The sequence below is a fragment of the Sciurus carolinensis genome, chromosome 4, assembly GCF_902686445.1.
Source record: "Sciurus carolinensis chromosome 4, mSciCar1.2, whole genome shotgun sequence".
In the NCBI taxonomy this organism is placed as follows: domain Eukaryota; kingdom Metazoa; phylum Chordata; class Mammalia; order Rodentia; family Sciuridae; genus Sciurus; species Sciurus carolinensis.
The window spans coordinates 53943890-53960126 of NC_062216.1; the positions used below are offsets into that span (position 1 = coordinate 53943890).

Genomic DNA, 16237 nt, shown 5'->3' on the forward strand with positions numbered 1-16237 from the left:
AAATAAATAAAGTACTAGGGATGTAGCTCAGTGGTTGAGCACTTGCCTAGCATGTTTGAGGCCCTAGGTTCAATTTCCAGTACAGCAAAAAGTTTTCTAAAAGTGCAATGAATATATTTAGATATTAAGGCAAAACTGGCACCTTGCACACCTAAATGTTGTAAGTGTGGCAGAGTCTTTAGTGTGCATTCAGGCCAATCTGATCATATAATCCATACTGGAGAGGATATGGCAAGGTCTTCAGTGACAATTACTATGCACATTTTTGGAGATTTCATCATGGAGAAAAAGTCACCAAATGAATTAGGCAAATCGCACTCAACATTCAAGGCATGTGAGACCATTAAAGAGTTCACACTGGAGAAATACTTTCTATGTTTACTAGATGTGCAGGTTTCATTTAAGGCTTAGTAACCTTGAGTTAGTCCCTAATGAAGAGGAATCATATCAATGCATTGGATGTAACTAGGCCTTAAGGTGAAAGTCTGATATTAGGATTTGCCACAGGATTCATGCTGGAGAAAAACCTCACAAATGTACCTAGAATGGCAAATATTTTAGTATATACTCAGACCTCAGTACCTATCAGATAAGATACTCTGGAGAAAAATCTGATAAAAATGTAATAACTGGCAAATCCTGTCTTCAGCACTTCTGCCTCAGTAGACATCAGATGATTGATACTAGAGAGAAACCATAGAAATGTCATAAATGTGCCAAGGTTTTCTGGCACGATTCACATTTTGCTCAACCTTCAATAATATGTCCTAGAGAGAGAACACTAAAGGTGGCGAACCCACATTATGAATTCAAACAATAATCAACACCTATAGAATCTATACTAAAAAGCAAAAACTAAAAGCATACTAGATATGACAGAGTTTTCCAGATCTCAAAGTGGAGTGGGCATCAAAAGAGACATCTTGGAGGAAGCCATTTAAAGTTCATGTATATGATAAGGTTTTCATCCAAGCCTCAAAACCAGTGGACAGAGTATTACAACAGAAAAGCAACATTCCAAATGTAATGAATATACTAAGTCATTTTGTCAAACATTTGTGATTTTTATTGTCATAACAGGATTTATTCTGCAGAGAAACCAGACAGACATCGTGACCCTAGATAGGTCATTCTTCAAAGGCGTGTTCTCAAAATTCACCAAAGAACCCATACTGGAAAGAACTCTTAGGAATATAATGATGTGGTAAATTATTTAACCAATTCTCACACTAGACTCCAGATCAGAATATTCATAGGAAGAACAAATAAGTCTCTAATTCTCCAAGGTTAACTTTTGGACTTGCATATGACATCCAAATTTCAAGTCTAAATGTTAAAACACACGGCATAAGTCAAAGGTGAAAGAACACTTGAAAATGTTCAATTTGAGTTATAAAAGATTGTATTTTTTTGAGATTTGTTGCACAGACCATCTTGCTCTTTTTGAGCTTTAAGTCTTCCTTACAACCCTCTTATGGTAGTGTCCAGAAAGGAATCCATGGGGAAAAAGATATTAGTTCATAAAATGAAGATAATTGCTATCCATATTTCTGGAGAATGAGGACACTGTCTTTTAATATTTAATATTGTCTGTGCTAAAGAGTATTTGGAAGAGACTGAGCATGACATAAAATCATGATGTCAATCATCCTGCCTACTGTGTTCCACACAGTCTGGTCTTCACAGTGAACTACTGTGGGATATAGATCAGGAATGCCGTACCAACTGACTAAAGAGGAGGCTAAGATCTTAAGGGACTGGGGTTTGTATTGGAGGAAAGGAATGTGTTCTACTGAATGGCCACAGCTGTGTAGCATGACTGATGAGTAATTAGTCTTATTCTTACAATTAGAGGGAACAATTATCAGAGTAGAGAAATTAATCAAAAGAATCACAATAGCATGTTGTTGATGAGGAATCATATTTATCTGCTGGCATTACATTTGCTATCAATTTATTCACAATATACCATTTTTTCATATGGTAATTAATAAAATTTAATCTTTTCCAATAAGAAAAAGATGCTCAACATAATTAGTAATTAGAGAAATGCAAATTAAAACTCTAATAAACTACCACTATGTATCTTCTAGAATGGTTAAAATTAAATAGGTTGATCATATCAAATGTTAAAGAAAATGTAGAGAACCTGGAACCCTCACATACTACTAGTGAGAATGTAATATGGTATACAGTAGTCCTTCCTTATGCACAGGGGTATGTTCCTAGACCCCCAGTGGACACCTGAATCATACACACATACATACACACATATTCTATGCTTTTTCCTATATATACATACATATGATAATGTTTAATTTATAAACCAGGTACACTAAGAGGTTATAAGTAATAAATAGAAAAACTATAACAATATACTGTAATATAATTATGTGCATATGTTTTTTTGGGGGGGCTCTGTCTCAAAATATCTTATTGTAGTATACTTGCCTCTCTTCTTGTGATTATATGAAATAATAAAATGCCCATGTACTAAGATCAAGTGAAGTGAATGACATAGGTATTGTGATGTAGTATTAGACTTCTATTGACCTTCTGACAATGTCAGAAGGGGACCTTTCTGCTCCAGATGACCCTGGATCATTAAACCATGATGATTTTTCAGATTATAGTTGACCATGAGTAACTGAAACCATGGAATTTAAAATCATGGACGAAGAAGGACTATTAAAACCACTCTTAGAAACATTTTGGCAATTTCTTAGAAAGTTAAATAGGGCTGGGGCTGTAGCTCAGTGGTACAGTGCCTGCCTAGCACATGTGAGGCATTGGGTTTAATCCTCAGCACCACATAAAAATGAGTGAATAAATAAATAAATAATTAAAACAAAGTTATAAAAATAAAAAGTTAGGTATATACCTACTATAGAGCCAGACATTCCACCTAATATTTACCAAAAAGAAAGAGAGTACATGTTTTCATTAGGAAGATACTGTAAACAAGGATTTCATCAGGAAATAAAAATAAGCAGAAAAATAAGTAGAAATATAATATATGATCATGCTAAATTTAGTATTAGAAGAGCAAAGAGAAGAAACAGATTAATTCAGATATAGGCAGTTAGGAAAAAATTCCATCAAGGAATAAGGTATAAACTGAATCTGAGCAGGCATTATCCAAGTTCCAACAATGTGAAAATAAAATGATTTGAAGGCTCAGAGGTAAAAGAAAGTTGTAACCTATCAGAGGAGTCAAAGAAATCAGTTTGTCTTGGGCATGGTAAAATGAGACTGGAAAGGTAAGCTAGGGACAAATCATGCAGGGATAAATCATGTTAAGGATCTGTGGACTTCATTCTGATAGCAACACAGAAGCACTGAATTTTAAGCAAGATACTGGCATAATCAAAACTGAATTCTTAAAGAAAAACACTAAAACTCCATAATGTAGTATGGACCACAGATCACAGGGAGCAAGGTGGTAAACAGGTAATCTTTGAAGAGGTTATTCTGTAAGTTCAGGCAAGAAATTGGAAGAAATAGAGAAGAAAAACACAAACAAACAAAAAAACCTGGAAGCCTGTGCAAAGAATTTAGGGGGGCAAAATCAACACAATTTAATGTACCAATGATATGGAAAGTGAGGGAAAGTTACAAGGATACCCAATTCATGTGTCAGGCCCCTGGGAGATTGCACTAATTTCTTCAATATTACTTGCCATTGTATGTAGGTCCACTGTCCACACTTCCTCCGTATCCTCTAGTCTCACAATTTGGGGGAGCCCAGCCATTTTCACAGTGACAATTCTTATTGCTATTACATACCTTCAAAACAATCAAAATACCACTTTTGTTAATTGTGAATGTTGCTCTGTATCATCAACTCTAGAATGGAAACCAAGAGAGAGGACTAAATTCATACACACTCATAAACACTCTTTTTAAGAATGAAAAGTTCATCAGTATCAACAAATTTATCCTCATCTTAAAATCAAGAAATCTTGGGAATTCTCATCTCATTCTTATAGTAAATTCTCATTGTCAGCACTACTTTCATAAACACATCAATTGAGAGAGGATTACTTACCCCATGTCCATGACACTTTTCCTGAACATCACAGTCATAATTCAGAACAGAAGCATTTACACATTGGAAGTTCCTACAGATCTGAAGGGGAAAATAAAGAACTAAGTAAAGAAAAACTGAAAACATTAGTAAAGAAGTACCCAGAATAAAATCTGGGTGTAAATTATTGCATTAACGAATTCTTTTCAAATCATCAAGGAATCGTTAATTCCAGTATTGTTATATTTTTGAAGAAGTAGAAAAATTAACTAATTGACAGAACTAATGATCAAAAAACACAAAGATGATATAAAGGCCGAGAGAGAGAGAGAGAGAGAACTTTAATCTATGAACATAAATGTGCCAGGCAAAATATTCACAAATGGATTTTTTTTTCAAATAAAAAATGACCAGGGCTGGGGGTGTAGCTCAGTGGTAGAGTGCTTGCCTAGCATGCACAAGGCTCTGAGTTCAAACCCCAAAATTGAAGAAAAAAAAAAAAAAAAGTAACCAAATGGAGTTGATCCCAGAACTATAGGACAGACTCAATATTTGGGAAATCTATTACTATAATACCTCCTAGAAATTGTTGTTATTATAACAGATATCAAAATGGCAGCTGATAAAATTTAAAGCATTTCAACATTTTAATTTTTCTCAAAAATAAAAATAAAATAATACTTTGTTGGTAAAATAAAACCTATCTTCCAACATCATGATTAATGATGAAATAATAGAAGCATTTCTATGAAAAGTACTATTGAAAATGAACCATTATTATCTTATATGGCTGTGGAAATTCTGGGTCATGAAATGATGTATGAAACAGAAGGTAGTCCTAAATACTGAAAGAGATTTAAAAGTATTATTCACAAAAATATTAAAGATCTACAGGAGTCAATTAAAAACTTACTAGAAATTTCCTCCTTCTAGAAAATTAACATCTATGTGAAAGCTGCTCTTTTGTGAGGTTAGAAAAAAAGATCAATCTTTTTTTTAATCTATGAAATTTTTTATTTGATTTATCATAACATATGTTCAATTTTTTACTTTTTTTTCCCCCACTAAATAGTATAGCAAGAAAATCTTTCCAAATAAGGAAATCTTTTTTTAAAAACTTTTGGGAACTATTTTAAAATTTTATTAGGTAACCAACTACACAAGATCAGAATTGTTTAACTACACTAATGAAATAAGAACAATTTGAGAACAAACACTTTGATACAGGGAAATATCAATAGTTACCTTTACAATTATAAAAAATACACAGGCCTGAACATAACTGTACTTAGAGAAATACATTTCTTCCAATAATTTCAGTCAATTTTTAAATAGAAAATATATTTATGTGTTTAAAAATCCAAAAAGGACAGAAGATTCTACAAAACAAACTCATACTTCATCTGCCCTCTAGCTACCTCGTATTCTTGAATAAACATTTTAAAAAATACTTTTTTCATGCATCCATAAATCTTTTAGAGCATATATTTACCAATAGTTTCCCTATTGCAATTAAAGGAGTTTCCTTTCCAAAATTGATTTACAGTGCACAGCTGAAACATTAAATAAGATCATAAAAATAGGAGGAAATGTGCTAATAACTTCTAAATTTACTTTAAGGAACAGAAAAATTACAAAAGTTCTCCATAGAAATGAATGTTCTTCTGATGGGCAGTATTCACTGTGTAAAACACGTGGAATCAAACTGGAAAGAATACACTGATAAACCACTTGGAATAGGAGATGCAGACTATATTTTTATATACATTTATGGTAAAAAGCAAACAACAAATTACAGATCACATTTACAACAGATATAACTAGCAGCTCATACTCTTTATATATGAGACAACCCCCCCAAAAAAAAGAAGATATATGAACTTCTCAGGAAAAAGAAATACATGGACTTAATAAAGACATAAAAAATGTTCAAGTGGGGAAATACAATTTTCAGAATGCAAAGATTTTAAAATACTCATTTTGGCAAGAATACAGGGAAAAATAAAAGACACCCTCACATACAACTGGTGGAAGGTAGATTATTGCTGCCTCACTGAAAAGTAACTTGGCACTCTCTATCAAAATTTTAAATGTACATAATGGTTAATCTAAAAAAAATTACTAGGAATCTATCCAACAAAAGTATTCACAAAAGATCAGATTAAATGCAGAAAGATATTTAGCACTAAACTGTAAACAATATAAATTTCCATAATACATTAAATGATTGCTATATACATAATGTAATAAAGTAGGTTTTCCTATAATGACATGAAAGGCCTCTACCCTGTACCACTGAGTAAACACATTTCAGAATATTACTTAAAGTCTAATCTATTTTTGCTTTTTTAAAAGTGTGTGGGGGGAGTGGTAGAGAGTATAAATATTTCTAAATGCCCAGAGAAGGTGAAGACTGCACAGATAAACAACATAGCAGTCATAGTGATTACCCTAGAAAATGAGTTTGAAAAGGGGGAAACAAGTGGGGCATTGGCAGGGTGCCTTTGTTTTTTGTTTTATACAATATTTTTAAAATTTTTAATAATGAAAATGTGATGTTACAATTTTAATGTTTACCAAAGGAAAAAAAGAATTTAGATTGGGGCATAGAATAAAATCTAGTTAGATGCTATTCACATATTTTAAGCAAAATGTCACTGAAAAGGGCTGGGAAAAAAATTTATTAGACAAACATAAAATGTAGTAAAACTATCAATTAAAGTAAATTTTAAGACAAAAACATTAAAATAGAATAAAGAAGCATTATAAATTAATAGAAGTTATAATCCACAACTAAATTATAATAATCAAGAAACTCTGCCTCAGATACAGCATTAGTACTCCCATTATAAAAAATCTGCAACGATAAAATGAGCATGAAGAGATGCTGTTTATCAAATGTTTTTTCTGCATCTATCATGTGATTCTTGACTTTAAGTCTGTTGATATGGTGAATTACATTTATTGATTTCTGGGTGTTGAATCAACCTTGCATCTCTGGGGAAAAACCCACTTGATCATGGTGCACTATCTTTTTAATATATTTTTGTATGCAATTTGCTAAAATTTTGTTGAGAATTTTTGTGTCAATGTTCATTAAGGATATTGGTCTGAAATTTTCTTTCCTCGATGTGTCTCTGTCTGGTTTAGGTATCAGGCTGATATTGTCTTCATAGAATGAGTTTGGGAGGGTTCCCTCGTCTTCTATTTCATGGAATACTTTGAGGAATATTGGAATGAGCTCTTCTTTAAAGGTTTTGTAGAACTTGGCTGAGAACCCATCTGGTCCCGGATTTTTCTTTGTTGGTAGGCTTTTGATGACTTCTTCTATTCCATTACTTGAAATTGATCCTTTTAAATTGTGTATCCTCCTGGTTCAGTTTAAGTAATTCATATGTCTCTAGAAAGCTGTTGCTGTCTTCCAGATTTTTCTATTTTGTTGGAGTATAGATTTTCAAAATAGCTTCTAATTATGTTTTGTATTTCAATCGTGTCTGTTGTGATATTTCCTTGTTCATTCCAAATTTTAGTAATTTGAGTTTTCTCTCTCCTTCTCTTTGTTAGTGTGGCTAAGGGTTTATCAATTTTGTTTATTTTTTCAAAGAACCAACTATTTATGTTGTCAATTTTTTCTATTCAACATTGTCCTTAAAACTCTAGCCAGAGCAATTAGACAAACCAAAGAAATTAAAGGGATACAAATAGGAAAAGAAGAACTCAAACTATCCCTATTTGCTAATGACATGATTATATATTTAGAGGAACCAGGAAATTCCACCAGAAAACTTTTAGAACTCATAAGTAAATTCAGTAAAGTAGCAGGATATAAGATCAATGCTCATATGTCTAATGCATTTTCATACTTAAGTGATGAATCCTCAGAAAGAGAAGTTAGGAAAACTACCCCATTCACAAAAGACTCGAGAAAAAAAATAAAATATTTGGAAATCAATCTAACAAAAGAGGTGACAAGAACTACAGAACACTAAAGAAAGAAATTAAAGAAAACCTTAGAAGATGGAAAGCTCTCCCATGTTCTTGGATAGGAAGAACTAATATTGTCAAAATGGCCATACTACCAAAAGTACTATACAGATTCAATGCAATTCCAATTAAAATCCCAAAGATGTACCTTATAGAAATAGAGCAAGCAATCATGAAATTCATCTGGAAGAATAAGAAACCCAGAATAGCTAAAGCAATCCTTACCAGGAAGAGTGAAGCAGGTGGTATCACAATACCAGAACTTCAACTATACTACAAAGCAATAGTAACAAAAACGGCATGGTATTGGCACCAAAATAGACAGGTAGATCAATGGTATAGGACATGGACACAAACCCAAATAAATACAATTTTCTCATACTAGACAAAGGTCCCAAAAATATGCAATGGAGAAAAGATAGCCTCTTCAACAAATGGTGCTGGGAAAACTGGAAATCCATATGCAGCAGAATGAAACTAAACCCCTATCTCTCACTCTGCTCAAAAATCAACTCAAAATGGATCAAGGACCTTGGAATCAGACCAGAGACCCTGCATCTTACTGAAGAAAAAGTAGGTCCAAATCTTCAACATGTTGGTTTAGGATCAGACTTCCTTAACAGGACTCCCATAGCACAAGAAATAAAAGCAAGAATCAATAACCAGGATAGATTCAAACTAAATAGCTTTCTCTCAGCAAAGGAAACTATCAGCAATGTTAAGAGAGAAGTTACAGAGTGGGAGAAAATCTTTGCCATTCATACTTCAGATAGAGAACTAATTTCTAGAATATATAAAGAACTCAAAAAACTCTACACGAAGAATACAAATAACCCAATCAGCAAATGGGCTAAGGAAATGAACAGACACTTCACAGAAGATCTACAAGCAATCAACCAACATATGGAAAAATGTTCAACATCTCTAGTAATAAGAGAAATGCAAATCAAAACTACCCTAAGATTCTATCTCACCCCAATTAGAATGGCGATTATCAAGAATACAAGCAACAATAGGTGTTGGGGAGGACATGGGGAAAAGGTGCACTCATACATTGCTGGTGGGGTTGAAAATTAGTGCAGCCACTCTGGAAAGTAGTGTGGAGATTCCTCAGAAAGCTTGGAATGGAACCACCATTTGACCCAGCTATCCCACTCCTTGGCCTATACCCAAAGGACTTAAAATCAGCATACTACAGTGATGCAGCCACATCAATGTTCACAGCAGCTCAATTCACAATAGCAAGATTGTGGAATCAATCTAGATGCCCTTCAATTGATGAATGGATAAAGAAACTGTGGTATATATATATACAATGGAATATTACTGAGCCATAAATAATAATAAAATTATGGCATTTGCAGGCAAATGGATGAAATTGGAGAATATCATGCTAAGTGAGATAAGCCAATCTCAAAACACCAAAGGACAAATGATCTCGCTGATAAGCAGATGATGACACATAAGGGATGGGAGGGGGGCAAGAATGGAGGAAGGAGGTACTGTATAGAGGGAAAAGAGGGGTGGGAGGGGTGGGGGGAAGGAAAAAATAACAGAATGAATCAAACACTATTACCCTATGTAAATGTATGATTACACAAATGGTACGCCTTTACTTCACGTACAAACAGAGAAACAACATGCCCATTTGTTTACAATAAAAATAAATTTAAAAAAAAAAAAGAAAATGAAAGCAGGAAGTTACTGAGAGACTGGCATTTTTTTCTCTAAATCTTTAACACATTAAGAACAATAAATAAGAATGTGATAGATGTGGATACATAATCATCAAACACTACATGTTATAAGCAATAATACACTCTTTTCTAATGCATTCAGAATATTCATCAAAAAATGAACATGGAGTCAACCCATTAACTCAGTGTGTCTCATCCAAACCCAAGCAAATGCCTGATGTCTTTAAAAGTCATAAAAATAGGCTCAATTTCCAAAGCCAAGAGTTAGCATATTTTCACAAAAATTTTGCCTTCTCTTACGCTAACATTTGGGGCAAAGAAAAAGGCATGCTTTTTTGGTTATGATTTTCAAACCAGGTAACCAGCACTTTGCTGTACTATTCTTAACAAAGTTGACACAATGCTTGCAACATCACTTCTAAAGAATGCAGTACCAGTTGTCATTTGGTTTTTCACTTACTATTAAAATATAAATAAGTGCATATGTGTATACTATTAAAATATATAAATAAATATGTATGGTTAAAAATAAAATAGTGCTGGAGGGTTTATGACAAAAACAACTCCCCAACCCTCTCTTACGTAATCTTGTCAATCAAAAGTCCAGAGGCAACTGCTATTTCTTGTGATAATTACCTCCCTATTTTAAATTAAGATGCTTTTTCTTGATTTGTCTATTTTAGACACATCAACTAATGTCTTTTATGATAAATAAGAATTCAGCTTCCTTACACAATGCTCCTCCTCTACTTTCTCAAAGTAACTACGGTATAATATTTACATCATTAACACTGAGTTATAACTGAGTCACTGAGTAAGTTCAGAACCAGGTGAGAGAAAACAGAGGAGGCTAACAACAGGCGATTAAAGGATCATCTTTCTGCCCAACATAGCATTTAACATGACTTAAGTACCCAGCAAGAATGGGTTTCCTAGTACAGTACCCAGAATCCAACTTACCTGCCCAGTCACAGCTTGTCCCCTACAGAAACAGTCTGCCTTGCTAAGTGAACTATATGATTAAGAGAACAGACCAAACATACCCTCTGCAGGCAGGCAGCTCTGAAAGTGGATAGGAGAAGTGTTCCTGAGCTACCTGTGCCCAGTGTCTTCTGAACTCATCAACCACTTTGCCTCCCTTGGAGGAGAAGAGTATTAGACTGAGGTCAGAAATGTTATTTGCATGGAAGTTCTACCACAAGGAATTATGAAAAGTGGGAAGTTAGTGTTCCTTGCCAACATTTAAGCAGAAACACTGTAGATTTCAAAGCTAAGTACTATATTTCACTCTTCATACAGCTTTTGTTTTTGATACAAGTGAAGCCGGCCTTCTTCTCAACAATTGCCCTTTGTTATAACCCCAGTATCTTCCCCTCAAACAAGCTACCATATCACTTTCTTTTTAAAATTTCCTCTCTAGAAACCTCCCTACAGGGTGATCTTACTCCAAACTGAATTGATTGCCTTGTACACAACTGCTATATTTTGACATTTCTCTTTAATATTCTTCAATTTCCTGGATTATAATTTTTTCTCTCCCTGTTTTACTTTCTCATTTGCTGAAACATTACTTCAGAAGAGTGCCTAAGAAAGGATGAATCAAAGGTAAATGTTCTGAGTATTGAAATGTGTGGAATGTTTTAATTATGTCCTCTAACATGATTAATAATTTAGCTATGTACAAAATTCTAAGTTGAGAACCTTTCAAATATATGAAAGTATTGTTCCCCTGTCTTCCAGAACTCAGTTTTAAGCTCCTTTCTTTACCTGCGACCTGTTTTTTATTTGTTTTTATTTGTCTCTGGATGTTATTAGGATTATTCTTCACCAGTACTCTGGAATTTCACAATTTTCCATTTTACCTGTGTTCTTTATCTCTAAATTAGAGATTTAAATTAATTGAATTTAAAATTCTTAATTGATCCTCTCAGATTTTCACCTTTGCTTTCACATTTTCTGTCTCTAAATTTTTGTGCAAGAATTGTCCAACTTCATGTAACAATCCATCTAGAGTCAATTACAGGTGCATAATAAAAGAGAACTGTGTACTAAGGAAAGGACATGGAGGCAGGCATCTCATAGGAGGACAACAAAAATATTATCTTCTGATGTCCTTCCTAAAATAGGCAACTAGCTATTGATGCTTCACTGACAAGAAATGAGAAGTAGGCTGAGGAGCCAGCCTCTCCCTATGTAAACTAAAAATACTCCCATCATCATTTCCAAGCTTCATCCCACTCAGCTATAACCAGGACTTCCAAATCATAAATCTGTCAGTTCAGTCAAGCTAAAAGGCAGTGTTTTCTGTGCACATCCTCTGTTTGCATTTTAAGTTGTATGTTTCCCTACTGTTGAAATATTCTCCATCCCCTGGGTTTTCCAAATGTTCTTGAAATCTTTACTTACTAATGAGATCTCCTATATTTCCTGCTTTGAAGTTTATTCCCATTTATTCATTTATCTTTTGGGCAGTCTTAACAGAGAAGATAAATTAATATTGCAATCTACCATCTTTTGCAGATTTTCTTCTAATTCATATTTTTTACTCTGAATTTTATCTATAATAACTGATTAAGCTAATGTGTCAATTTGAATAGGTCATAAGGTTTCCAGATATTCAGTCAAACATTATTCTGTATGTTTTTGCAAGGGACTTTGGACAAATTCAACATTTAAATCAATAGATTGAGTAAAACAGCTCTACCTGGGCTAGGGTTGTAGCTCAGTGGTGGACCACTTGCCTAGCATGTGTGAGGACTGAGTTTGATTCTTAGCACCAAGTATAAATAAATAAAATAAAGGCCCATCAACAACTAATAAAAATATTTTTTAAAAAACAGCTCTACATACTTGGATGGGCCTCATCTAATCAGCTGAAGACCTGAATAGAACTAAAAAACTGGTCTCCCTCAATAAAAGAACATTCCTGTGAAATTGTGTATATATACACATTTTCTTTATCCATTCATCTGTCCAAGGGCACCTAGGTTGTTTCTACAGTTTGGCTTTTGTGAATTAAGCTACTATAAACATTGATATGGCTACACCATAGTAGTAAGCTGATTTTAAGTTCTTTGGGTATATGCTAAGTATAAGTAGGTCAAATGGTGGTTCCACTCCAAGTTTTCTGAGCAATCTCCAAACTACTTTCCATAATGGTTGCACCAATTTGCAGACCCACCAATAATGTAGCCTTTTCCCCACATCCTTGCCAACATTTATTGTTACTTATATTCTTGATAATTGCCATTCTCACTAGAGTGAGATGGAATCTCCGTGTAGTTTTAATTTGCATTTCTCTAATTGATAGAGATGTTGTCATCGGCTCTCTTCTAAGCAGAGGGTTACACATCATTGAGCATGTGTCTCAGGTCCTAGGTTCACACAGCCTGACTCCTTCCCACATCACAATTTGACCTTCAAGCTGTGCCTTGTGGCCCTTTTCTAGGATCTCTGGATTTCTTGTTGGAAGAACAACAATTCTACCTATTCTGAGGGTGCTGGGAAGATGTGAGATTTGTCTTTCCCTGCTACCAGGGTAAGGAGTATGCGTACACAAGGAAATAAAGTCAAGCCAGAAGCATGGAAGATATGGGAAAACCCAGAGGAACGTTATCTAAGATTCTGGATCCCAAAGCTTCTTATTTGATCCTGTGGTTGGAATAATAAATTTCCTTTTGTGCTTTAATCTCGTCTTAGCTGAGTTTTTGTGAGATTTAAGTGTACTATCTATGAACCCAGAGTAAAATTTTATCTATTTTCTAGAAATCATATAATCACATAATCCACCTTTGAAAGTCCAAAAGTACATTATATTATAATCTGTTTATATTATATTATAATCTGATAACAGATTATATATTATAACAGATATTATATGATAAGTTTATATTATAATATAATCTGATAAGAGATTATATTATAATATAAACAGACTATAATATAATACAAAAAGATTATAAAACACTAAAGATTATAATATAAAATACAAAATAAAAACTACATAAATTAAAATAAATAAATTTTAGATATTATATATTTCATATATAATGTAAAAGTAATGTTAGGGACTTTATTGATATAATCCAGCATAAATCAATAGAGCAAAAGAAAACCTTGATTATTTCAAGTTACCAAAAAACCCATAAAATTTTAAACCCATTCTTATTTTTTTATTCTTTTTAATTAGGACTAAAAAGATACTTCATTTAAATAATAAATAGTATCTACCTCAAGGCAACAGCCAAAGTCACATATGATCTTGGAAGGTTAGATACATTTTCAATCAAGTTTGAGGCAAGATAAATAGTACACCATCATCATTATTATTTAAAATTATCTAAAAAATTCTATCATTATAGTTAAATGAGAAAAATAATTCAAATTGTAAGTATCTGAAAGGAAACAGCTTTTTTTATTTATAGATGATTACTGTTTAATCTAGAAAATGCTAATGTAATCAACAAGAAAAATACCTTACACCAAGTACATGGCTGGTAACAAAATAAATATATACAAGTGAATGTTTCTTAGAATAGCAATAATAACCAGTCAAAAATATAAACAAAATAGCTTTTCTTAAAAGTCAAAACTGATTAGAAAATCCAATAAATTAGAAAAGCAATGGGAAGAAGGGGGCCTAGTCCTAGTGGAAATAAAAACATCAAATATTGAGGAATAAAACTAATCAAAAAATTTTAATGGATCTTTATGACTAAACCTTTAAAAGAAGACCCTCAAAAATGGAGAGACATACCATGTTCTTCTATGGGAGACTCAATTATGTAAAGATATCACTTTTCCCCATAATAAATGCATAAATTTAATGTTATCCCAACCAAAATTCCAAAGCACCTTTTTTAGTTTTTGCACCTTGATAAAATGATCTCAAGTTCATCTGAAATGATAAATAAATGAAAATAGCCAAGAAAAGCATGAAAAAAGAATGAGGGGCAACTATACTATTGAATATTAAAAATTCTTATAAAACTACCCAAAGTAAAACAAGGCAGCCTGGACACATGAGTATTCAGACAAACCAAAGGACATGATGAGAAAAACAGAAATTGAACCCAAATGTACATAAAAATGTAATAAGTAATTTAAACAGCATTTCAAATTTAAAAAGAGATTAGAATCAAAGAGGAAGGAAAGATAATGGAATGATACAGACATCATTACCCTAAGCACACATATGATTACATGAATGGTGTGAATCTACATCATGTACAACCAGAGAAACAAAAAGTTGTACCCCATTTGTGTACAATGAATCAAAATGCAGTCTGTAAAAATAAAAATAAATTTTTAAAAAAATAATGAAAGAAAGAAAAAAGGAAGTAAAGAAAGAAAGAGAAAGAGAAAGAGATTAGAATTAAGGTTGTTAAGGTAAATGTTAAACCATTCTGAAAAAAAAAATAACCTTGGAACTCAGAATATAGCATTAATTTCTCCGTGAATAAATGAAAAAAGGAAAAAGAAGGCATGTCAACCTCCGATCATACACAAAAATGTTCTATGAATTAAAGAGATAAGTATTAAAATAACAAAAAAGTTTAGAAACAAGAAAATAGCAATCTTACAATATACTGAGAAAAGACTATCAAAATATTAAAATAGGTAAATAAAGTTGGAAACCACAAAGGAAAATAATAATAATAGACCAGTAAATAAAAATGTAAACATGGCAAAAAGTTCTAAAACAAAAAGAAGCAGCTAGCAGAAAACTGGGAGGGGTAGATGTATATATCATTACATTTTACATATGTTAAATTTCTTCAAAGTTAATAAGAAAGTCAATTTTTAAATAGTTGAAGAATATCAGCAGGCAAATCATAAAAATATAAATAAGTTTATATAGATGAAAAAAATTCAGCATCACCAATAATCAAGAAAGAGTAAAAGAAAAGGGAATCGCCATTGAAGGCTTTAAAATAATAACTGCTAACCTTGACTATGGGATGAGAATTTAAAACACTTATAACATAATTGAATAAGAGGTAATAAAAACTTTTCCTGGGGCTGAGATTGTGGCTCAGTGGTAGAGTGCTTGCCTAGCTCATGTGAGATACTGGGTTCAATACTCAGCACCACATAAAAATGAAAGGAAGGAAGGAAGGAAGGAAGAAGGGAGGGAGGAAGGAAGGAAGGAAGGAAGGAGGAAAGAAGGGAGGAAATAAATAAGTAAATAAATAAATAAATAAAGGTGTTGTGTCCATCTACAACTAAAAAAATTTTTAAAAAAACAACTTTTCCAAAGAGAAATTTGCCAGAACCATTTCTAAAACCTGAAAAGTGCACACCATTACAGCAGTTTAACCTTAGAAAACAATCAGGAATGTTTTGAAGTTTTTGTTTATAAAGCCATTTGTCTCGGCATTGTTTATAATAGCTATAGCAGGCAAGTTTAGCTGCAAGGACAGGCACAAAACCATGTGAGTCTTGTGAGTCTTTTTGTAAGAAGTGAGAAGCAGAATTGGATATGGAAACAGTAGAAATTGAGGTAACAAAAGGGTCCACCCATCTATCT

The 16237-nt window shown here is 32.9% G+C and overlaps 1 protein-coding gene across 1 annotated transcript in view; it reads right to left on the reverse strand.

Annotated features, from left to right (window-relative positions):
* The window catches only part of Adam9 (ADAM metallopeptidase domain 9), a 96959-nt gene that overhangs the window by 14526 nt on the left and 66196 nt on the right, over positions 1-16237 (reverse strand). The window contains 2 exon segments of the mRNA XM_047548923.1: positions 3681-3786; positions 4049-4129. Of these exon segments, the coding sequence (XP_047404879.1) occupies positions 3681-3786; positions 4049-4129 (187 nt within the window).